The 26,116-nt window shown below is 39.3% G+C and overlaps 5 protein-coding genes across 5 annotated transcripts; all 5 read right to left on the bottom strand.

Moving 5' to 3' along the window:
• Positions 1–1,264: 1,264 nt before the first annotated feature.
• Positions 1,265–2,065, bottom strand: LOC311247438 (hatching enzyme 1.2-like; the record flags this gene model as incomplete). The annotated part of the gene is made up of 1 exon (XM_084337869.1): positions 1,265–2,065. One exon carries the CDS (start codon positions 2,063–2,065, stop codon positions 1,265–1,267), a length of 801 nt encoding a protein of 266 aa, XP_084193995.1.
• Positions 2,066–6,704: 4,639 nt separating this feature from the next.
• LOC311247133 (hatching enzyme 1.2-like) lies at positions 6,705–7,505 on the bottom strand (the record flags this gene model as incomplete). Its single annotated transcript, XM_084337448.1, has 1 exon — positions 6,705–7,505. One exon carries the CDS (start codon positions 7,503–7,505, stop codon positions 6,705–6,707), a length of 801 nt encoding a protein of 266 aa, XP_084193574.1.
• A 4,638-nt stretch (positions 7,506–12,143) lies between these two features.
• On the bottom strand, positions 12,144–12,944 carry LOC311246996 (hatching enzyme 1.2-like; the record flags this gene model as incomplete). The annotated part of the gene is made up of 1 exon (XM_084337272.1): positions 12,144–12,944. One exon carries the CDS (start codon positions 12,942–12,944, stop codon positions 12,144–12,146), a length of 801 nt encoding a protein of 266 aa, XP_084193398.1.
• Positions 12,945–18,116: 5,172 nt separating this feature from the next.
• On the bottom strand, positions 18,117–18,917 carry LOC311247223 (hatching enzyme 1.2-like; the record flags this gene model as incomplete). Its single annotated transcript, XM_084337559.1, has 1 exon — positions 18,117–18,917. One exon carries the CDS (start codon positions 18,915–18,917, stop codon positions 18,117–18,119), a length of 801 nt encoding a protein of 266 aa, XP_084193685.1.
• A 4,579-nt stretch (positions 18,918–23,496) lies between these two features.
• LOC311247408 (hatching enzyme 1.2-like) lies at positions 23,497–24,297 on the bottom strand (the record flags this gene model as incomplete). The annotated part of the gene is made up of 1 exon (XM_084337804.1): positions 23,497–24,297. The coding sequence occupies one exon, from the start codon at positions 24,295–24,297 to the stop codon at positions 23,497–23,499; it is 801 nt and encodes a 266-aa protein (XP_084193930.1).
• Positions 24,298–26,116: the final 1,819 nt, after the last annotated feature.

Raw genomic sequence — 26,116 nt, 5'->3', positions numbered from 1 at the left:
TTCTTGAGATCAAGTGTACAAAAGATCTAAGCAAATGAATAAAGGGAAGATGATTAAACAGAAGGATTTGTAGATACAGTAATGAATTATAACCAATTTTAATTATAAATTCATATTTGACCTTGAACTTGACCTTGACCTTATTATGGCCAAATCATACATCTATGGATAGGGAAAAGGCTCCTCTTTCCAATGGCAGTGTTAAATCTGGATTTAGTCATTTCCTCACGGTTCTACGATAAAAGAGATATAATTCGAATTATTTTGATAAATTCTTATTTTCGGTAAATCTTATAAAACATCGGTACAAATTTAAAGATACACTTTGACTGCTGTTTTGATAGGGTTAAGGTCTTTACTCTTGGATACATTTGAAAAAAAACACAACATTAACGTCTTAACATGCAAGGGCCCACATGCAAGGGCCCACATGTGGGCCCTCTTGACGACCATTCGCAACAAGCCAATTTGCCGACCTCTAGCGGCTCGGCTATGCATTTATTTTAATATAATATAAAGATATAATTATAGCCCTATTTGTTTCCTGTCGATTGCCCTCTCAGGTGATAAAATCCGTTCAGCGGTTCTCGAGTTACATGCCGATATGTGAGGCGTGTGCCAAAGTACACATTACCACCCACTCCCGGGGCTCTAGCTCCGTCAATCATTTGGCGATCTCAAAAAGATATGGACAGGGTTGTAGCCAATGAGTGTGGCTTTCCAATGATACCCCACATGGGGATCTAATACGGTCTCTATTGATCGATTTATGATAAAGAAAAGCAGGGTCCCCTTATAAGGGGACCTTACAGCTTAACAGGTTTTAACACCACTGAAGCCATTATTATAGTTTCCACCACTGACTTGAATACCTGTGAACAGTTTTCTTTATGGTTTCTGGGTAGGCTATAATGTGGTACTGTAAATAAGATATAAATTATTTGGTCATATAATGAATTGATGTGGGTTTGTGTGTATAATATGTATGTACATGTTTATAAATGTGTAGCTGCTGTATATTTATTTGTACAGTAAAGGAGTGTGTAGGAAGGAAGAGCAAAACAACAATTATTGCCATTCTCTTAACTTTTAATAGAATGCTTTCTGCACATGATTGCATTATTATACCCAAGCACAATATTAAGAATGACCCAGGACATGCTGTAGTAGTACGCATATAAATAAACTACTGCGGTAACTATATATGTGAGCTTTTCTTTTTCTTTCTGTCAAATGTATCGTCTTTAGTAATCGAGTCATCTTCTCAGCAGCCGTAGAGTCGGTTGATCCTCAGAATGTCAATGTCGGACAGATCCTGTCTCTGTCCAATCTGCACATTGGAGTCAGGAATGGGGGTGATGCTGTCCTGTCCGTGCTTGATGGAGAAGGCTGTTCTGCCATAGTGCATGATGGAGGAGTAGTCATAGGGGGTGTCCAGGTTATTGGTGTACTGCCTGTGGAAGTTGTAGGCCATACTAGGGTCAATGTTGCTCCAGTTGATTCGGACATACTGGTCACGATCGGATCTGGTCTGCTCGTGCTGGAAGCCCAGAGCATGGTTGATCTCGTGCTGGATGATACCATGGTAGAGACAGCCCCCTTTGTTCAGAGAGAGCACCTGTCTGCCTCCCGTCCTGCCCAGAGAGGAGAAGCATCCATCTCTGTTCTCAATGCTGATGTAGTCATTCTGGTCATGACGGGGCACAAAGCGGATGCAGGTGTTGTCATGGAAGGTCTTCATGGCATGGTGGATCTTCATCTTGTGCCAGTAAGAGAAGTCACTGCTCATTGTGTATGGAATCATCACAGAGCCGTTGGAGGCCCTCCTCCACAGGCAATTGTTGTACCAACAGTACATGGCGTTTCTGGTTCTGGGTGCCACCAGGTCTCCCTCCACCAGTATCTCCCCGGAGCCATTGTTGGATGACAGAATCCTGGTGCTGAGGTCGAGGTCAGCAGCCTCATGGTCATCCACCTGGAACTCTGCTCCACTTCCTTCCTCCATGAGGGGGTAGGCCCGGGAGAGACCAACCAGCAGGAGCAGGAGGAGGCTGAGAGGAATCATCTTCAGGCTCTCTGGTGACCCCTTGGTTCTGGTAGCGGCGGTTCTCTGGATGTCTGCTTGGTCCTGGAGATGATTTTGAGAGACTCCTTGAAGCTTGATGTCTGACTGTTCAGTCCAGAGCCTTTATACTCTCCTCTACAGGTGTGTCTGTTGGTGGATTAAGGGCTTGGGTCCAGACTGCTAGGCCTAAGTAAACTTCTGAAGGGGGGGACTCCATGGACAAACCTACTGTTTCAATATACTTGGCTATTCTTGGTCATTAAAGGGATGACTAGAGTTGCATTACTGGGTGTGATGCAGTTACCAAAGATCACTGTTTAACCACTTTTGTTGTTTTACCGTTTCTCAAAATGAAGGCTTCACATTGTCCTTGGTAAGCTCACTTTACGTCTAGTAGTATACAGGTACATCCTTATTCCTTTGAGATTTCATATTGAAATCCAATATTATTTCCTCCATAAGATATTTATTATTCACGATTCATTCATTCAGTGATTCATCTTAATAAGGTGCCATAAACCAATCAACGATGTTCTGTCCACCAATAAGGTTGAACAATAAGAGACCAATATTCAAACAGAAGCATAAACGCACAAGCTTAAATGTCAGATGCTGATCACCTTTGAGATAACATCAGTAACTCAATAAAGAGAATGAATTAACAAACCTGAAATTAATAAACATCGTGTAGTGTCAACATCTCACAATCAGTTTACAGACAGCACTAGATTGATTGCACTGACAGTTACAGCCTGAGAGAGTTGAGGACCACTTAAAGTGTAAGGAATGAATAAGGAGCATATTATAATGGTTTGAAACGACCATGTGATAATGGGCTATACAAAAAAACTTGACTATAATGGAAGAATGATTTATTAATTGAGGAGTATAGATGTGAATACTAGTTAATAATTGTTTGCTCAGTTTCAGTCATTCTTTTGTAAGTGTGATGAAAATATATCTTAATCTTTGTATCTGCTCCAAAGGAAAGCAAATCCAAGCCTTTTAACACTAGAATGACCGGAATTACAAAACTATTAGAATGGCCATAGCAGTCATTCTGACCCTTCACATTGCTGGCATACAATTTCCATAATAAATAAAAACCTAGAAATAAATTGATTTGTTAAGTTAGGATAAGAAACATTAGGACACCAATTCTAATGAATTTGATTAATTCAATCGGAATAACACAATGTGTTAGTGCTTACCATAAATTTTGAAAAATATTAAAACAGCTGAAATTTAACTGATTTATAAAACAACTGTTAAGGAATGTTATAGGCCTACCACAGTATATATTAGATATATACTTAAATACTAACAATATCTTTGGTGGGACAGTTTATCTCCTGTCCAATGTAGTGTTGGTCCAAAAAGTAGATAGAATAATATAATAGGCAAATAATATACTGTACTGTCTACTTCTGGTCCAACAACACAGTTGGTGGGAAGGAGATTGGCCTAGATCTTTAACTTATTTTTCTCTGTCTCATAAATTGTGCAGTTATTGTTGCCTCTATAGAACAGTACTGTATGAAAGAGATTGTTTAGCTAGTTAGGCTATTTGATGTTTTAGGCTATAAAGCTGTCTTCCTCCTTTGGTTATAGCAAGGCTGGCTGTTAGACTATTCTTCATGTTAGCCAAAAAACGCAACCAGAAATGACTGGTAGTCAAAGGACACCGGCCTAACCTCCTCAGTGGTTCCCAAACTTTTCAGGCCGGGACCCAGAAAATAAGGCGTCAGAGAGCCGCGGCCCAATGCACATCATCAGGCTTTTTTTTTTCTTTTTTTTATGTGACCGATTTTTTAAGCCAAATATCACTTCCATCCTATTAAGTTAGTTCAAGTTAGTTATTCATTTATATGTGCTATTTATGAGAGGGCTAACTTGTTGCAAAATAATAATGATAATAATAATAGCCTCATTAAAATACTATACTATGCTTCGGTTGTTTTCAGCGTTTTATGTGCATAATCTGTTATTTAGTTTGAAATTTCGTTGAAATAAGTAGATTTTTCGTTTTTGTTTATTTATTAAGTTAATATAAAACCATAGAGTCACATTTTAGAATACAATAGAATATAATTTTAGAATACAACTAGAAACACTGTCCTGGCCTGCTTCTAAGTTCAGTGGCCTGACAAAAAAAAAATATATATATATATTTTTTTTGGAAATCATCTCGCGGCCCTCCCGTGGCTGCTCGCGGCCCACCTTTGGGTCGCGACCCCAATTTTGGGAACCAGTCTAGCAGACATGGATGTTCATAGCAAATGTTATGGCAATCTGGCAATAACTTTTCAGATTGGTCTGATGGTGGCACTAGAGGGCATCACCAAAATCGATGGTTACGAATATAACTCTAGTTATATGAGTTAGTTTGCAGCTTCAAAGTTTGCACTGTGGGTAATATCCGTACCGGTATTGGTTAGTGAACATTTGTCTACCTTACAGCCAGCCAATCGTGTACACGGTAATTAAGTAGTAAGATTGGCAAAAAAAACACGCCTCCAAGACTACATTACATGTATATAATGGCCTAATTCTCAGTCTATATTTGGTTCACTAGTTCAGCAAATCTCATAACAGAAGAGGATTCGGAAGCTTGTAGCTTTGGAGCTAGAATTACATTTACAACCATTGTTATATTTTGTTAGCGCTTCACTTCAAAGCTAGCACTCTTGGTAATAGTACAGCGAAGCGAGGCCTGAGGGAGTAGGAGAAAATCATGTCAAAAAAATCACCTTGTTGTTTTTACCTCTTTACACAGAGATGCATTTATTCAGGGTAACCATGTTTTATTGTGAACAACATACACATGTCCTTTACCAATACCAACCAGAATTGTTTAATTTGGAAACATTTGTTGGACACAGGTGGCAAGTGGTTTGATACACATTTGGGCCACATGTTTGTCAAGTGTAAATGGTTTCGTCTACACAAGCCAGATAAGTCACACATACAAGCAAACAATCATCACACCCAAAATAAGTTACTTTGCAGTAAATATGCAATCACATTTAAAAGTTTGACAGTTTGATCTAAAATTGGTGAGCCAGACGTGCAATGTTGAATGTATTAATTTGCATTAATTTGAAGTCAAGTCTCCTGTTAAGCTGTAGCCCTATTTTCTGAAATGTTGCCTAAAGGTACATGCCTAAGTAAATGGAAGATTGCTCCGCTTCTACAAGGTAAATTTATGTATTCCCAGTGTCAGAAATATTGTGTCTGTTACTAGGCTTGAGTAAATTGTAATGAGAAAAAGGAGAATATAAATTATGATTTTATTTTGCATCTGTGCCGGTGAATAACACCATGTTACAATTGCTGTGCTAGAGATTTTGCTCACTGAGCTCATTCAGCACCTTCTTGAGATCAAGTGTACAAAAGATCTAAGCAAATGAATAAAGGGAAGATGATTAAACAGAAGGATTTGTAGATACAGTAATGAATTATAACCAATTTTAATTATAAATTCATATTTGACCTTGAACTTGACCTTGACCTTATTATGGCCAAATCATACATCTATGGATAGGGAAAAGGCTCCTCTTTCCAATGGCAGTGTTAAATCTGGATTTAGTCATTTCCTCACGGTTCTACGATAAAAGAGATATAATTCGAATTCTTTTGATAAATTCTTATTTTCGGTAAATCTTATAAAACATCGGTACAAATTTAAAGATACACTTTGACTGCTGTTTTGATAGGGTTAAGGTCTTTACTCTTGGATACATTTGAAAAAAAACACAACATTAACGTCTTAACATGCAAGGGCCCACATGCAAGGGCCCACATGTGGGCCCTCTTGACGACCATTCGCAACAAGCCAATTTGCCGACCTCTAGCGGCTCGGCTATGCATTTATTTTAATATAATATAAAGATATAATTATAGCCCTATTTGTTTCCTGTCGATTGCCCTTTCAGGTGATAAAATCCGTTCAGCGGTTCTCGAGTTACATGCCGATATGTGAGGCGTGTGCCAAAGTACACATTACCACCCACGACTCCCGGGGCTCTAGCTCCGTCAATCATTTGGCGATCTCAAAAAGATATGGACAGGGTTGTAGCCAATGAGTGTGGCTTTCCAATGATACCCCACATGGGGATCTAATACGGTCTCTATTGATCGATTTATGATAAAGAAAAGCAGGGTCCCCTTATAAGGGGACCTTACAGCTTAACAGGTTTTAACACCACTGAAGCCATTATTATAGTTTCCACCACTGACTTGAATACCTGTGAACAGTTTTCTTTATGGTTTCTGGGTAGGCTATAATGTGGTACTGTAAATAAGATATAAATTATTTGGTCATATAATGAATTGATGTGGGTTTGTGTGTATAATATGTATGTACATGTTTATAAATGTGTAGCTGCTGTATATTTATTTGTACAGTAAAGGAGTGTGTAGGAAGGAAGAGCAAAACAACAATTATTGCCATTCTCTTAACTTTTAATAGAATGCTTTCTGCACATGATTGCATTATTATACCCAAGCACAATATTAAGAATGACCCAGGACATGCTGTAGTAGTACGCATATAAATAAACTACTGCGGTAACTATATATGTGAGCTTTTCTTTTTCTTTCTGTCAAATGTATCGTCTTTAGTAATCGAGTCATCTTCTCAGCAGCCGTAGAGTCGGTTGATCCTCAGAATGTCAATGTCGGACAGATCCTGTCTCTGTCCAATCTGCACATTGGAGTCAGGAATGGGGGTGATGCTGTCCTGTCCGTGCTTGATGGAGAAGGCTGTTCTGCCATAGTGCATGATGGAGGAGTAGTCATAGGGGGTGTCCAGGTTATTGGTGTACTGCCTGTGGAAGTTGTAGGCCATACTAGGGTCAATGTTGCTCCAGTTGATTCGGACATACTGGTCACGATCGGATCTGGTCTGCTCGTGCTGGAAGCCCAGAGCATGGTTGATCTCGTGCTGGATGATACCATGGTAGAGACAGCCCCCTTTGTTCAGAGAGAGCACCTGTCTGCCTCCCGTCCTGCCCAGAGAGGAGAAGCATCCATCTCTGTTCTCAATGCTGATGTAGTCATTCTGGTCATGACGGGGCACAAAGCGGATGCAGGTGTTGTCATGGAAGGTCTTCATGGCATGGTGGATCTTCATCTTGTGCCAGTAAGAGAAGTCACTGCTCATTGTGTATGGAATCATCACAGAGCCGTTGGAGGCCCTCCTCCACAGGCAATTGTTGTACCAACAGTACATGGCGTTTCTGGTTCTGGGTGCCACCAGGTCTCCCTCCACCAGTATCTCCCCGGAGCCATTGTTGGATGACAGAATCCTGGTGCTGAGGTCGAGGTCAGCAGCCTCATGGTCATCCACCTGGAACTCTGCTCCACTTCCTTCCTCCATGAGGGGGTAGGCCCGGGAGAGACCAACCAGCAGGAGCAGGAGGAGGCTGAGAGGAATCATCTTCAGGCTCTCTGGTGACCCCTTGGTTCTGGTAGCGGCGGTTCTCTGGATGTCTGCTTGGTCCTGGAGATGATTTTGAGAGACTCCTTGAAGCTTGATGTCTGACTGTTCAGTCCAGAGCCTTTATACTCTCCTCTACAGGTGTGTCTGTTGGTGGATTAAGGGCTTGGGTCCAGACTGCTAGGCCTAAGTAAACTTCTGAAGGGGGGGACTCCATGGACAAACCTACTGTTTCAATATACTTGGCTATTCTTGGTCATTAAAGGGATGACTAGAGTTGCATTACTGGGTGTGATGCAGTTACCAAAGATCACTGTTTAACCACTTTTGTTGTTTTACCGTTTCTCAAAATGAAGGCTTCACATTGTCCTTGGTAAGCTCACTTTACGTCTAGTAGTATACAGGTACATCCTTATTCCTTTGAGATTTCATATTGAAATCCAATATTATTTCCTCCATAAGATATTTATTATTCACGATTCATTCATTCAGTGATTCATCTTAATAAGGTGCCATAAACCAATCAACGATGTTCTGTCCACCAATAAGGTTGAACAATAAGAGACCAATATTCAAACAGAAGCATAAACGCACAAGCTTAAATGTCAGATGCTGATCACCTTTGAGATAACATCAGTAACTCAATAAAGAGAATGAATTAACAAACCTGAAATTAATAAACATCGTGTAGTGTCAACATCTCACAATCAGTTTACAGACAGCACTAGATTGATTGCACTGACAGTTACAGCCTGAGAGAGTTGAGGACCACTTAAAGTGTAAGGAATGAATAAGGAGCATATTATAATGGTTTGAAACGACCATGTGATAATGGGCTATACAAAAAAACTTGACTATAATGGAAGAATGATTTATTAATTGAGGAGTATAGATGTGAATACTAGTTAATAATTGTTTGCTCAGTTTCAGTCATTCTTTTGCAAGTGTGATGAAAATATATCTTAATCTTTGTATCTGCTCCAAAGGAAAGCAAATCCAAGCCTTTTAACACTAGAATGACCGGAATTACAAAACTATTAGAATGGCCATAGCAGTCATTCTGACCCTTCACATTGCTGGCATACAATTTCCATAATAAATAAAAACCTAGAAATAAATTGATTTGTTAAGTTAGGATAAGAAACATTAGGACACCAATTCTAATGAATTTGATTAATTCAATCGGAATAACACAATGTGTTAGTGCTTACCATAAAATTTGAAAAATATTAAAACAGCTGAAATTTAACTGATTTATAAAACAACTGTTAAGGAATGTTATAGGCCTACCACAGTATATATTAGATATATACTTAAATACTAACAATATCTTTGGTGGGACAGTTTATCTCCTGTCCAATGTAGTGTTGGTCCAAAAAGTAGATAGAATAATATAATAGGCAAATAATATACTGTACTGTCTACTTCTGGTCCAACAACACAGTTGGTGGGAAGGAGATTGGCCTAGATCTTTAACTTATTTTTCTCTGTCTCATAAATTGTGCAGTTATTGTTGCCTCTATAGAACAGTACTGTATGAAAGAGATTGTTTAGCTAGTTAGGCTATTTGATGTTTTAGGCTATAAAGCTGTCTTCCTCCTTTGGTTATAGCAAGGCTGGCTGTTAGACTATTCTTCATGTTAGCCAAAAAACGCAACCAGAAATGACTGGTAGTCAAAGGACACCGGCCTAACCTCCTCAGTGGTTCCCAAACTTTTCAGGCCGGGACCCAGAAAATAAGGCGTCAGAGAGCCGCGGCCCAATGCACATCATCAGGCTTTTTTTTTTTTCTTTTTTTTATGTGACCGATTTTTTAAGCCAAATATCACTTCCATCCTATTAAGTTAGTTCAAGTTAGTTATTCATTTATATGTGCTATTTATGAGAGGGCTAACTTGTTGCAAAATAATAATGATAATAATAATAGCCTCATTAAAATACTATACTATGCTTCGGTTGTTTTCAGCGTTTTTTGTGCATAATCTGTTATTTAGTTTGAAATTTCGTTGAAATAAGTAGATTTTTCGTTTTTGTTTATTTATTAAGTTAATATAAAACCATAGAGTCACATTTTAGAATACAATAGAATATAATTTTAGAATACAACTAGAAACACTGTCCTGGCCTGCTTCTAAGTTCAGTGGCCTGACAAAAAAAAATATATATATATTTTTTTTGGAAATCATCTCGCGGCCCTCCCGTGGCTGCTCGCGGCCCACCTTTGGGTCGCGACCCCAATTTTGGGAACCAGTCTAGCAGACATGGATGTTCATAGCAAATGTTATGGCAATCTGGCAATAACTTTTCAGATTGGTCTGATGGTGGCACTAGAGGGCATCACCAAAATCGATGGTTACGAATATAACTCTAGTTATATGAGTTAGTTTGCAGCTTCAAAGTTTGCACTGTGGGTAATATCCGTACCGGTATTGGTTAGTGAACATTTGTCTACCTTACAGCCAGCCAATCGTGTACACGGTAATTAAGTAGTAAGATTGGCAAAAAAAACACGCCTCCAAGACTACATTACATGTATATAATGGCCTAATTCTCAGTCTATATTTGGTTCACTAGTTCAGCAAATCTCATAACAGAAGAGGATTCGGAAGCTTGTAGCTTTGGAGCTAGAATTACATTTACAACCATTGTTATATTTTGTTAGCGCTTCACTTCAAAGCTAGCACTCTTGGTAATAGTACAGCGAAGCGAGGCCTGAGGGAGTAGGAGAAAATCATGTCAAAAAAATCACCTTGTTGTTTTTACCTCTTTACACAGAGATGCATTTATTCAGGGTAACCATGTTTTATTGTGAACAACATACACATGTCCTTTACCAATACCAACCAGAATTGTTTAATTTGGAAACATTTGTTGGACACAGGTGGCAAGTGGTTTGATACACATTTGGGCCACATGTTTGTCAAGTGTAAATGGTTTCGTCTACACAAGCCAGATAAGTCACACATACAAGCAAACAATCATCACACCCAAAATAAGTTACTTTGCAGTAAATATGCAATCACATTTAAAAGTTTGACAGTTTGATCTAAAATTGGTGAGCCAGACGTGCAATGTTGAATGTATTAATTTGCATTAATTTGAAGTCAAGTCTCCTGTTAAGCTGTAGCCCTATTTTCTGAAATGTTGCCTAAAGGTACATGCCTAAGTAAATGGAAGATTGCTCCGCTTCTACAAGGTAAATTTATGTATTCCCAGTGTCAGAAATATTGTGTCTGTTACTAGGCTTGAGTAAATTGTAATGAGAAAAAGGAGAATATAAATTATGATTTTATTTTGCATCTGTGCCGGTGAATAACACCATGTTACAATTGCTGTGCTAGAGATTTTGCTCACTGAGCTCATTCAGCACCTTCTTGAGATCAAGTGTACAAAAGATCTAAGCAAATGAATAAAGGGAAGATGATTAAACAGAAGGATTTGTAGATACAGTAATGAATTATAACCAATTTTAATTATAAATTCATATTTGACCTTGAACTTGACCTTGACCTTATTATGGCCAAATCATACATCTATGGATAGGGAAAAGGCTCCTCTTTCCAATGGCAGTGTTAAATCTGGATTTAGTCATTTCCTCACGGTTCTACGATAAAAGAGATATAATTCGAATTCTTTTGATAAATTCTTATTTTCGGTAAATCTTATAAAACATCGGTACAAATTTAAAGATACACTTTGACTGCTGTTTTGATAGGGTTAAGGTCTTTACTCTTGGATACATTTGAAAAAAAACACAACATTAACGTCTTAACATGCAAGGGCCCACATGCAAGGGCCCACATGTGGGCCCTCTTGACGACCATTCGCAACAAGCCAATTTGCCGACCTCTAGCGGCTCGGCTATGCATTTATTTTAATATAATATAAAGATATAATTATAGCCCTATTTGTTTCCTGTCGATTGCCCTTTCAGGTGATAAAATCCGTTCAGCGGTTCTCGAGTTACATGCCGATATGTGAGGCGTGTGCCAAAGTACACATTACCACCCACGACTCCCGGGGCTCTAGCTCCGTCAATCATTTGGCGATCTCAAAAAGATATGGACAGGGTTGTAGCCAATGAGTGTGGCTTTCCAATGATACCCCACATGGGGATCTAATACGGTCTCTATTGATCGATTTATGATAAAGAAAAGCAGGGTCCCCTTATAAGGGGACCTTACAGCTTAACAGGTTTTAACACCACTGAAGCCATTATTATAGTTTCCACCACTGACTTGAATACCTGTGAACAGTTTTCTTTATGGTTTCTGGGTAGGCTATAATGTGGTACTGTAAATAAGATATAAATTATTTGGTCATATAATGAATTGATGTGGGTTTGTGTGTATAATATGTATGTACATGTTTATAAATGTGTAGCTGCTGTATATTTATTTGTACAGTAAAGGAGTGTGTAGGAAGGAAGAGCAAAACAACAATTATTGCCATTCTCTTAACTTTTAATAGAATGCTTTCTGCACATGATTGCATTATTATACCCAAGCACAATATTAAGAATGACCCAGGACATGCTGTAGTAGTACGCATATAAATAAACTACTGCGGTAACTATATATGTGAGCTTTTCTTTTTCTTTCTGTCAAATGTATCGTCTTTAGTAATCGAGTCATCTTCTCAGCAGCCGTAGAGTCGGTTGATCCTCAGAATGTCAATGTCGGACAGATCCTGTCTCTGTCCAATCTGCACATTGGAGTCAGGAATGGGGGTGATGCTGTCCTGTCCGTGCTTGATGGAGAAGGCTGTTCTGCCATAGTGCATGATGGAGGAGTAGTCATAGGGGGTGTCCAGGTTATTGGTGTACTGCCTGTGGAAGTTGTAGGCCATACTAGGGTCAATGTTGCTCCAGTTGATTCGGACATACTGGTCACGATCGGATCTGGTCTGCTCGTGCTGGAAGCCCAGAGCATGGTTGATCTCGTGCTGGATGATACCATGGTAGAGACAGCCCCCTTTGTTCAGAGAGAGCACCTGTCTGCCTCCCGTCCTGCCCAGAGAGGAGAAGCATCCATCTCTGTTCTCAATGCTGATGTAGTCATTCTGGTCATGACGGGGCACAAAGCGGATGCAGGTGTTGTCATGGAAGGTCTTCATGGCATGGTGGATCTTCATCTTGTGCCAGTAAGAGAAGTCACTGCTCATTGTGTATGGAATCATCACAGAGCCGTTGGAGGCCCTCCTCCACAGGCAATTGTTGTACCAACAGTACATGGCGTTTCTGGTTCTGGGTGCCACCAGGTCTCCCTCCACCAGTATCTCCCCGGAGCCATTGTTGGATGACAGAATCCTGGTGCTGAGGTCGAGGTCAGCAGCCTCATGGTCATCCACCTGGAACTCTGCTCCACTTCCTTCCTCCATGAGGGGGTAGGCCCGGGAGAGACCAACCAGCAGGAGCAGGAGGAGGCTGAGAGGAATCATCTTCAGGCTCTCTGGTGACCCCTTGGTTCTGGTAGCGGCGGTTCTCTGGATGTCTGCTTGGTCCTGGAGATGATTTTGAGAGACTCCTTGAAGCTTGATGTCTGACTGTTCAGTCCAGAGCCTTTATACTCTCCTCTACAGGTGTGTCTGTTGGTGGATTAAGGGCTTGGGTCCAGACTGCTAGGCCTAAGTAAACTTCTGAAGGGGGGGACTCCATGGACAAACCTACTGTTTCAATATACTTGGCTATTCTTGGTCATTAAAGGGATGACTAGAGTTGCATTACTGGGTGTGATGCAGTTACCAAAGATCACTGTTTAACCACTTTTGTTGTTTTACCGTTTCTCAAAATGAAGGCTTCACATTGTCCTTGGTAAGCTCACTTTACGTCTAGTAGTATACAGGTACATCCTTATTCCTTTGAGATTTCATATTGAAATCCAATATTATTTCCTCCATAAGATATTTATTATTCACGATTCATTCATTCAGTGATTCATCTTAATAAGGTGCCATAAACCAATCAACGATGTTCTGTCCACCAATAAGGTTGAACAATAAGAGACCAATATTCAAACAGAAGCATAAACGCACAAGCTTAAATGTCAGATGCTGATCACCTTTGAGATAACATCAGTAACTCAATAAAGAGAATGAATTAACAAACCTGAAATTAATAAACATTGTGTAGTGTCAACATCTCACAATCAGTTTACAGACAGCACTAGATTGATTGCACTGACAGTTACAGCCTGAGAGAGTTGAGGACCACTTAAAGTGTAAGGAATGAATAAGGAGCATATTATAATGGTTTGAAACGACCATGTGATAATGGGCTATACAAAAAAACTTGACTATAATGGAAGAATGATTTATTAATTGAGGAGTATAGATGTGAATACTAGTTAATAATTGTTTGCTCAGTTTCAGTCATTCTTTTGCAAGTGTGATGAAAATATATCTTAATCTTTGTATCTGCTCCAAAGGAAAGCAAATCCAAGCCTCCTAACACTAGAATGACCGGAATTACAAAACAATTAGAATGGCCATAGCAGTCATTCTGACCCTTCACATTGCTGGCATACAATTTCCATAATAAATAAAAACCTAGAAATAAATTGATTTGTTAAGTTAGGATAAGAAACATTAGGACACCAATTCTAATGAATTTGATTAATTCAATCGGAATAACACAATGTGTTAGTGCTTACCATAAAATTAGAAAAATATTAAAACAGCTGAAATTTAACTGATTTATAAAACAACTGTTAAGGAATGTTATAGGCCTACCACAGTATTAAATACTAACAATATCTTTGGTGGGACAGTTTATCTCCTGTCCAATGTAGTGTTGGTCCAAAAAGTAGATAGAATAATATAATAGGCAAATAATATACTGTACTGTCTACTTCTGGTCCAACAACACAGTTGGTGGGAAGGAGATTGGCCTAGATCTTTAACTTATTTTTCTCTGTCTCATAAATTGTGCAGTTATTGTTGCCTCTATAGAACAGTACTGTATGAAAGAGATTGTTTAGCTAGTTAGGCTATTTGATGTTTTAGGCTATAAAGCTGTCTTCCTCCTTTGGTTATAGCAAGGCTGGCTGTTAGACTATTCTTCATGTTAGCCAAAAAACGCAACCAGAAATGACTGGTAGTCAAAGGACACCGGCCTAACCTCCTCAGGGGTTCCCAAACTTTTCAGGCCGGGACCCAGAAAATAAGGCGTCAGAGAGCCGCGGCCCAATGCACATCATCAGGCTTTTTTTTTTTTTTTTTTTTTTTATGTGACCGATTTTTTAAGCCAAATATCACTTCCATCCTATTAAGTTAGTTCAAGTTAGTTATTCATTTATATGTGCTATTTATGAGAGGGCTAACTTGTTGCAAAATAATAATGATAATAATAATAGCCTCATTAAAATACTATACTATGCTTCGGTTGTTTTCAGCGTTTTATGTGCATAATCTGTTATTTAGTTTGAAATTTCGTTGAAATAAGTAGATTTTTCGTTTTTGTTTATTTATTAAGTTAATATAAAACCATAGAGTCACATTTTAGAATACAATAGAATATAATTTTAGAATACAACTAGAAACACTGTCCTGGCCTGCTTCTAAGTTCAGTGGCCTGACAAAAAAAAAATATATTTTTTTTTTCTTTGGAAATCATCTCGCGGCCCTCCCGTGGCTGCTCGCGGCCCACCTTTGGGTCGCGACCCCAACTTTGGGAACCAGTCTAGCAGACATGGATGTTCATAGCAAATGTTATGGCAATCTGGCAATAACTTTTCAGATTGGTCTGATGGTGGCACTAGAGGGCATCACCAAAATCGATGGTTACGAATATAACTCTAGTTATATGAGTTAGTTTGCAGCTTCAAAGTTTGCACTGTGGGTAATATCCGTACCGGTATTGGTTAGTGAACATTTGTCTACCTTACAGCCAGCCAATCGTGTACACGGTAATTAAGTAGTAAGATTGGCAAAAAAACACGCCTCCAAGACTACATTACATGTATATAATGGCCTAATTCTCAGTCTATATTTAAGATAAGAAGATAAGATAAGATATTCCTTTATTGATCCCCTTGGGGAAATTCAGGCATCATAGCAGCATGGGGGGAGGGGGGAGGGGTACAGGTAGTAAAACAAAACAGTATACAGGTAGTAAAAGACAACACAGGCAGTGTAAACAATTTGATCAATATGGTCAATATAATTTACTAACTGACTAGCTGAGGAATATTCACATTATTCACAGTGTCACATGAGGTGCAGTATGCAAGAGGTGGTGTTATAATAATTTACTATCTACTGAGTATACATTAATCAAAGTACCAGGGTAGTCTACTTTGTCCCCCTTGGGTTCCTATAAGTCCCAGGTCAATGTCTGGTAGCAGTCGCTGTCGCTGCCCCCTGTTGTGGGGCCTGGAGGCTGCTAGTCGCTGCCCACTGTTGTGGAGCCTGATGGCCGCTGGTATGAAGGACTGTCCGAGGCGGTTAGTTGAGTGTCGGGGGGGGATGAGTCTGTGGCTGAACGAGCTTCTCATCTTGACTAGCTCGTCGTAGAGGGGGTTCACTAGTTCATTTGGTTCACTAGTTCAGCAAATCTCATAACAGAAGAGGATTCGGAAGCTTGTAGCTTTGGAGCTAGAATTACATTTACAACCATTGTTATATTTTGTTAGCGCTTCACTTCAAAGCTAGCACTCTTGGTAATAGTACAGCGAAGCGAGGCCTGAGGGAGTAGGAGAAAATCATGTCAAAAAAATCACCTTGTTGTTTTTACCTCTTTACACAGAGATGCATTTATTCAGGGTAACCATGTTTTATTGTGAACAACATACACATGTCCTTTACCAATACCAACCAGAATTGTTTAATTTGGAAACATTTGTTGGACACAGGTGGCAAGTGGTTTGATACACATTTGGGCCACATGTTTGTCAAGTGTAAATGGTTTCGTCTACACAAGCCAGATAAGTCACACATACAAGCAAACAATCATCACACCCAAAATAAGTTACTTTGCAGTAAATATGCAATCACATTTAAAAGTTTGACAGTTTGATCTAAAATTGGTGAGCCAGACGTGCAACGTTGAATGTATTAATTTGCATTAATTTGAAGGCAAGTCTCCTGTTAAGCTGTAGCCCTATTTTCTGAAATGTTGCCTAAAGGTACATGCCTAAGTAAATGGAAGATTGCTCCGCTTCTACAAGGTAAATTTATGTATTCCCAGTGTCAGAAATATTGTGTCTGTTACTAGGCTTGAGTAAATTGTAATGAGAAAAAGGAGAATATAAATTATGATTTTATTTTGCATCTGTGCCGGTGAATAACACCATGTTACAATTGCTGTGCTAGAGATTTTGCTCACTGAGCTCATTCAGCACCTTCTTGAGATCAAGTGTACAAAAGATCTAAGCAAATGAATAAAGGGAAGATGATTAAACAGAAGGATTTGTAGATACAGTAATGAATTATAACCAATTTTAATTATAAATTCATATTTGACCTTGAACTTGACCTTGACCTTATTATGGCCAAATCATACATCTATGGATAGGGAAAAGGCTCCTCTTTCCAATGGCAGTGTTACATCTGGATTTAGTCATTTCCTCACGGTTCTACGATAAAAGAGATATAATTCGAATTCTTTTGATAAATTCTTATTTTCGGTAAATCTTATAAAACATCGGTACAAATTTAAAGATACACTTTGACTGCTGTTTTGATAGGGTTAAGGTCTTTACTCTTGGATACATTTGAAAAAAAACACAACATTAACGTCTTAACATGCAAGGGCCCACATGCAAGGGCCCACATGTGGGCCCTCTTGACGACCATTCGCAACAAGCCAATTTGCCGACCTCTAGCGGCTCGGCTATGCATTTATTTTAATATAATATAAAGATATAATTATAGCCCTATTTGTTTCCTGTCGATTGCCCTTTCAGGTGATAAAATCCGTTCAGCGGTTCTCGAGTTACATGCCGATATGTGAGGCGTGTGCCAAAGTACACATTACCACCCACGACTCCCGGGGCTCTAGCTCCGTCAATCATTTGGCGATCTCAAAAAGATATGGACAGGGTTGTAGCCAATGAGTGTGGCTTTCCAATGATACCCCACATGGGGATCTAATACGGTCTCTATTGATCGATTTATGATAAAGAAAAGCAGGGTCCCCTTATAAGGGGACCTTACAGCTTAACAGGTTTTAACACCACTGAAGCCATTATTATAGTTTCCACCACTGACTTGAATACCTGTGAACAGTTTTCTTTATGGTTTCTGGGTAGGCTATAATGTGGTACTGTAAATACAGTAAGATATAAATTATTTGGTCATATAATGAATTGATGTGGGTTTGTGTGTATAATATGTATGTACATGTTTATAAATGTGTAGCTGCTGTATATTTATTTGTACAGTAAAGGAGTGTGTAGGAAGGAAGAGCAAAACAACAATTATTGCCATTCTCTTAACTTTTAATAGAATGCTTTCTGCACATGATTGCATTATTATACCCAAGCACAATATTAAGAATGACCCAGGACATGCTGTAGTAGTACGCATATAAATAAACTACTGCGGTAACTATATATGTGAGCTTTTCTTTTTCTTTCTGTCAAATGTATCGTCTTTAGTAATCGAGTCATCTTCTCAGCAGCCGTAGAGTCGGTTGATCCTCAGAATGTCAATGTCGGACAGATCCTGTCTCTGTCCAATCTGCACATTGGAGTCAGGAATGGGGGTGATGCTGTCCTGTCCGTGCTTGATGGAGAAGGCTGTTCTGCCATAGTGCATGATGGAGGAGTAGTCATAGGGGGTGTCCAGGTTATTGGTGTACTGCCTGTGGAAGTTGTAGGCCATACTAGGGTCAATGTTGCTCCAGTTGATTCGGACATACTGGTCACGATCGGATCTGGTCTGCTCGTGCTGGAAGCCCAGAGCATGGTTGATCTCGTGCTGGATGATACCATGGTAGAGACAGCCCCCTTTGTTCAGAGAGAGCACCTGTCTGCCTCCCGTCCTGCCCAGAGAGGAGAAGCATCCATCTCTGTTCTCAATGCTGATGTAGTCATTCTGGTCATGACGGGGCACAAAGCGGATGCAGGTGTTGTCATGGAAGGTCTTCATGGCATGGTGGATCTTCATCTTGTGCCAGTAAGAGAAGTCACTGCTCATTGTGTATGGAATCATCACAGAGCCGTTGGAGGCCCTCCTCCACAGGCAATTGTTGTACCAACAGTACATGGCGTTTCTGGTTCTGGGTGCCACCAGGTCTCCCTCCACCAGTATCTCCCCGGAGCCATTGTTGGATGACAGAATCCTGGTGCTGAGGTCGAGGTCAGCAGCCTCATGGTCATCCACCTGGAACTCTGCTCCACTTCCTTCCTCCATGAGGGGGTAGGCCCGGGAGAGACCAACCAGCAGGAGCAGGAGGAGGCTGAGAGGAATCATCTTCAGGCTCTCTGGTGACCCCTTGGTTCTGGTAGCGGCGGTTCTCTGGATGTCTGCTTGGTCCTGGAGATGATTTTGAGAGACTCCTTGAAGCTTGATGTCTGACTGTTCAGTCCAGAGCCTTTATACTCTCCTCTACAGGTGTGTCTGTTGGTGGATTAAGGGCTTGGGTCCAGACTGCTAGGCCTAAGTAAACTTCTGAAGGGGGGGACTCCATGGACAAACCTACTGTTTCAATATACTTGGCTATTCTTGGTCATTAAAGGGATGACTAGAGTTGCATTACTGGGTGTGATGCAGTTACCAAAGATCACTGTTTAACCACTTTTGTTGTTTTACCGTTTCTCAAAATGAAGGCTTCACATTGTCCTTGGTAAGCTCACTTTACGTCTAGTAGTATACAGGTACATCCTTATTCCTTTGAGATTTCATATTGAAATCCAATATTATTTCCTCCATAAGATATTTATTATTCACGATTCATTCATTCAGTGATTCATCTTAATAAGGTGCCATAAACCAATCAACGATGTTCTGTCCACCAATAAGGTTGAACAATAAGAGACCAATATTCAAACAGAAGCATAAACGCACAAGCTTAAATGTCAGATGCTGATCACCTTTGAGATAACATCAGTAACTCAATAAAGAGAATGAATTAACAAACCTGAAATTAATAAACATCGTGTAGTGTCAACATCTCACAATCAGTTTACAGACAGCACTAGATTGATTGCACTGACAGTTACAGCCTGAGAGAGTTGAGGACCACTTAAAGTGTAAGGAATGAATAAGGAGCATATTATAATGGTTTGAAACGACCATGTGATAATGGGCTATACAAAAAAACTTGACTATAATGGAAGAATGATTTATTAATTGAGGAGTATAGATGTGAATACTAGTTAATAATTGTTTGCTCAGTTTCAGTCATTCTTTTGCAAGTGTGATGAAAATATATCTTAATCTTTGTATCTGCTCCAAAGGAAAGCAAATCCAAGCCTTTTAACACTAGAATGACCGGAATTACAAAACTATTAGAATGGCCATAGCAGTCATTCTGACCCTTCACATTGCTGGCATACAATTTCCATAATAAATAAAAACCTAGAAATAAATTGATTTGTTAAGTTAGGATAAGAAACATTAGGACACCAATTCTAATGAATTTGATTAATTCAATCGGAATAACACAATGTGTTAGTGCTTACCATAAAATTTGAAAAATATTAAAACAGCTGAAATTTAACTGATTTATAAAACAACTGTTAAGGAATGTTATAGGCCTACCACAGTATATATTAGATATATACTTAAATACTAACAATATCTTTGGTGGGACAGTTTATCTCCTGTCCAATGTAGTGTTGGTCCAAAAAGTAGATAGAATAATATAATAGGCAAATAATATACTGTACTGTCTACTTCTGGTCCAACAACACAGTTGGTGGGAAGGAGATTGGCCTAGATCTTTAACTTATTTTTCTCTGTCTCATAAATTGTGCAGTTATTGTTGCCTCTATAGAACAGTACTGTATGAAAGAGATTGTTTAGCTAGTTAGGCTATTTGATGTTTTAGGCTATAAAGCTGTCTTCCTCCTTTGGTTATAGCAAGGCTGGCTGTTAGACTATTCTTCATGTTAGCCAAAAAACGCAACCAGAAATGACTGGTAGTCAAAGGACACCGGCCTAACCTCCTCAGTGGTTCCCAAACTTTTCAGGCCGGGACCCAGAAAATAAGGCGTCAGAGAGCCGCGGCCCAATGCACATCATCAGGCTTTTTTTTTTTCTTTTTTTTATGTGACAGATTTTTTAAGCCAAATATCACTTCCATCCTATTAAGTTAGTTCAAGTTAGTTATTCATTTATATGTGCTATTTATGAGAGGGCTAACTTGTTGCAAAATAATAATGATAATAATAATAGCCTCATTAAAATACTATACTATGCTTCGGTTGTTTTCAGCGTTTTATGTGCATAATCTGTTATTTAGTTTGAAATTTCGTTGAAATAAGTAGATTTTTCGTTTTTGTTTATTTATTAAGTTAATATAAAACCATAGAGTCACATTTTAGAATACAATAGAATATAATTTTAGAATACAACTAGAAACACTGTCCTGGCCTGCTTCTAAGTTCAGTGGCCTGACAAAAAAAAATATATATATATATTTTTTTGGAAATCATCTCGCGGCCCTCCCGTGGCTGCTCGCGGCCCACCTTTGGGTCGCGACCCCAATTTTGGGAACCAGTCTAGCAGACATGGATGTTCATAGCAAATGTTATGACAATCTGGCAATAACTTTTCAGATTGGTCTGATGGTGGCACTAGAGGGCATCACCAAAATCGATGGTTACGAATATAACTCTAGTTATATGAGTTCATTTGTCTACCTTACAGCCAGCCAATCGTGTACACGGTAATTAAGTAGTAAGATTGGCAAAAAAAACACGCCTCCAAGACTACATTACATGTATATAATGGCCTAATTCTCAGTCTATATTTGGTTCACTAGTTCAGCAAATCTCATAACAGAAGAGGATTCGGAAGCTTGTAGCTTTGGAGCTAGAATTACATTTACAACCATTGTTATATTTTGTTAGCGCTTCACTTCAAAGCTAGCACTATTGGTAATAGTACAGCGAAGCGAGGCCTGAGGGAGTAGGAGAAAATCATGTCAAAAAAATCACCTTGTTGTTTTTACCTCTTTACACAGAGATGCATTTATTCAGGGTAACCATGTTTTATTGTGAACAACATACACATGTCCTTTACCAATACCAACCAGAATTGTTTAATTTGGAAACATTTGTTGGACACAGGTGGCAAGTGGTTTGATACACATTTGGGCCACATGTTTGTCAAGTGTAAATGGTTTCGTCTACACAAGCCAGATAAGTCACACATACAAGCAAACAATCATCACACCCAAAATAAGTTACTTTGCAGTAAATATGCAATCACATTTAAAAGTTTGACAGTTTGATCTAAAATTGGTGAGCCAGACGTGCAATGTTGAATGTATTAATTTGCATTAATTTGAAGTCAAGTCTCCTGTTAAGCTGTAGCCCTATTTTCTGAAATGTTGCCTAAAGGTACATGCCTAAGTAAATGGAAGATTGCTCCGCTTCTACAAGGTAAATTTATGTATTCCCAGTGTCAGAAATATTGTGTCTGTTACTAGGCTTGAGTAAATTGTAATGAGAAAAAGGAGAATATAAATTATGATTTTATTTTGCATCTGTGCCGGTGAATAACACCATGTTACAATTGCTGTGCTAGAGATTTTGCTCACTGAGCTCATTCAGCACCTTCTTGAGATCAAGTGTACAAAAGATCTAAGCAAATGAATAAAGGGAAGATGATTAAACAGAAGGATTTGTAGATACAGTAATGAATTATAACCAATTTTAATTATAAATTCATATTTGACCTTGAACTTGACCTTGATCTTATTATGGCCAAATCATACATCTATGGATAGGGAAAAGGCTCCTCTTTCCAATGGCAGTGTTAAATCTGGATTTAGTCATTTCCTCACGGTTCTACGATAAAAGAGATATAATTCGAATTCTTTTGATAAATTCTTATTTTTGGTAAATCTTATAAAACATCGGTACAAATTTAAAGATACACTTTGACTGCTGTTTTGATAGGGTTAAGGTCTTTACTCTTGGATACATTTGAAAAAAAACACAACATTAACGTCTTAACATGCAAGGGCCCACATGCAAGGGCCCACATGTGGGCCCTCTTGACGACCATTCGCAACAAGCCAATTTGCCGACCTCTAGCGGCTCGGCTATGCATTTATTTTAATATAATATAAAGATATAATTATAGCCCTATTTGTTTCCTGTCGATTGCCCTTTCAGGTGATAAAATCCGTTCAGCGGTTCTCGAGTTACATGCCGATATGTGAGGCGTGTGCCAAAGTACACATTACCACCCACGACTCCCGGGGCTCTAGCTCCGTCAATCATTTGGCGATCTCAAAAAGATATGGACAGGGTTGTAGCCAATGAGTGTGGCTTTCCAATGATACCCCACATGGGGATCTAATACGGTCTCTATTGATCGATTTATGATAAAGAAAAGCAGGGTCCCCTTATAAGGGGACCTTACAGCTTAACAGGTTTTAACACCACTGAAGCCATTATTATAGTTTCCACCACTGACTTGAATACCTGTGAACAGTTTTCTTTATGGTTTCTGGGTAGGCTATAATGTGGTACTGTAAATAAGATATAAATTATTTGGTCATATAATGAATTGATGTGGGTTTGTGTGTATAATATGTATGTACATGTTTATAAATGTGTAGCTGCTGTATATTTATTTGTACAGTAAAGGAGTGTGTAGGAAGGAAGAGCAAAACAACAATTATTGCCATTCTCTTAACTTTTAATAGAATGCTTTCTGCACATGATTGCATTATTATACCCAAGCACAATATTAAGAATGACCCAGGACATGCTGTAGTAGTACGCATATAAATAAACTACTGCGGTAACTATATATGTGAGCTTTTCTTTTTCTTTCTGTCAAATGTATCGTCTTTAGTAATCGAGTCATCTTCTCAGCAGCCGTAGAGTCGGTTGATCCTCAGAATGTCAATGTCGGACAGATCCTGTCTCTGTCCAATCTGCACATTGGAGTCAGGAATGGGGGTGATGCTGTCCTGTCCGTGCTTGATGGAGAAGGCTGTTCTGCCATAGTGCATGATGGAGGAGTAGTCATAGGGGGTGTCCAGGTTATTGGTGTACTGCCTGTGGAAGTTGTAGGCCATACTAGGGTCAATGTTGCTCCAGTTGATTCGGACATACTGGTCACGATCGGATCTGGTCTGCTCGTGCTGGAAGCCCAGAGCATGGTTGATCTCGTGCTGGATGATACCATGGTAGAGACAGCCCCCTTTGTTCAGAGAGAGCACCTGTCTGCCTCCCGTCCTGCCCAGAGAGGAGAAGCATCCATCTCTGTTCTCAATGCTGATGTAGTCATTCTGGTCATGACGGGGCACAAAGCGGATGCAGGTGTTGTCATGGAAGGTCTTCATGGCATGGTGGATCTTCATCTTGTGCCAGTAAGAGAAGTCACTGCTCATTGTGTATGGAATCATCACAGAGCCGTTGGAGGCCCTCCTCCACAGGCAATTGTTGTACCAACAGTACATGGCGTTTCTGGTTCTGGGTGCCACCAGGTCTCCCTCCACCAGTATCTCCCCGGAGCCATTGTTGGATGACAGAATCCTGGTGCTGAGGTCGAGGTCAGCAGCCTCATGGTCATCCACCTGGAACTCTGCTCCACTTCCTTCCTCCATGAGGGGGTAGGCCCGGGAGAGACCAACCAGCAGGAGCAGGAGGAGGCTGAGAGGAATCATCTTCAGGCTCTCTGGTGACCCCTTGGTTCTGGTAGCGGCGGTTCTCTGGATGTCTGCTTGGTCCTGGAGATGATTTTGAGAGACTCCTTGAAGCTTGATGTCTGACTGTTCAGTCCAGAGCCTTTATACTCTCCTCTACAGGTGTGTCTGTTGGTGGATTAAGGGCTTGGGTCCAGACTGCTAGGCCTAAGTAAACTTCTGAAGGGGGGGACTCCATGGACAAACCTACTGTTTCAATATACTTGGCTATTCTTGGTCATTAAAGGGATGACTAGAGTTGCATTACTGGGTGTGATGCAGTTACCAAAGATCACTGTTTAACCACTTTTGTTGTTTTACCGTTTCTCAAAATGAAGGCTTCACATTGTCCTTGGTAAGCTCACTTTACGTCTAGTAGTATACAGGTACATCCTTATTCCTTTGAGATTTCATATTGAAATCCAATATTATTTCCTCCATAAGATATTTATTATTCACGATTCATTCATTCAGTGATTCATCTTAATAAGGTGCCATAAACCAATCAACGATGTTCTGTCCACCAATAAGGTTGAACAATAAGAGACCAATATTCAAACAGAAGCATAAACGCACAAGCTTAAATGTCAGATGCTGATCACCTTTGAGATAACATCAGTAACTCAATAAAGAGAATGAATTAACAAACCTGAAATTAATAAACATCGTGTAGTGTCAACATCTCACAATCAGTTTACAGACAGCACTAGATTGATTGCACTGACAGTTACAGCCTGAGAGAGTTGAGGACCACTTAAAGTGTAAGGAATGAATAAGGAGCATATTATAATGGTTTGAAACGACCATGTGATAATGGGCTATACAAAAAAACTTGACTATAATGGAAGAATGATTTATTAATTGAGGAGTATAGATGTGAATACTAGTTAATAATTGTTTGCTCAGTTTCAGTCATTCTTTTGCAAGTGTGATGAAAATATATCTTAATCTTTGTATCTGCTCCAAAGGAAAGCAAATCCAAGCCTTTTAACACTAGAATGACCGGAATTACAAAACTATTAGAATGGCCATAGCAGTCATTCTGACCCTTCACATTGCTGGCATACAATTTCCATAATAAATAAAAACCTAGAAATAAATTGATTTGTTAAGTTAGGATAAGAAACATTAGGACACCAATTCTAATGAATTTGATTAATTCAATCGGAATAACACAATGTGTTAGTGCTTACCATAAAATTTGAAAAATATTAAAACAGCTGAAATTTAACTGATTTATAAAACAACTGTTAAGGAATGTTATAGGCCTACCACAGTATATATTAGATATATACTTAAATACTAACAATATCTTTGGTGGGACAGTTTATCTCCTGTCCAATGTAGTGTTGGTCCAAAAAGTAGATAGAATAATATAATAGGCAAATAATATACTGTACTGTCTACTTCTGGTCCAACAACACAGTTGGTGGGAAGGAGATTGGCCTAGATCTTTAACTTATTTTTCTCTGTCTCATAAATTGTGCAGTTATTGTTGCCTCTATAGAACAGTACTGTATGAAAGAGATTGTTTAGCTAGTTAGGCTATTTGATGTTTTAGGCTATAAAGCTGTCTTCCTCCTTTGGTTATAGCAAGGCTGGCTGTTAGACTATTCTTCATGTTAGCCAAAAAACGCAACCAGAAATGACTGGTAGTCAAAGGACACCGGCCTAACCTCCTCAGTGGTTCCCAAACTTTTCAGGCCGGGACCCAGAAAATAAGGCGTCAGAGAGCCGCGGCCCAATGCACATCATCAGGCTTTTTTTTTTTCTTTTTTTTATGTGACAGATTTTTTAAGCC

Source organism: Notolepis coatsorum, assembly GCF_963971535.1.
Source record: "Notolepis coatsorum genome assembly, chromosome: 20".
NCBI lineage: Eukaryota > Metazoa > Chordata > Actinopteri > Aulopiformes > Paralepididae > Notolepis > Notolepis coatsorum.
The sequence above is the reverse complement of the archived record's forward strand: the minus strand, read 5'-3'. Positions and strand labels throughout refer to the sequence as shown.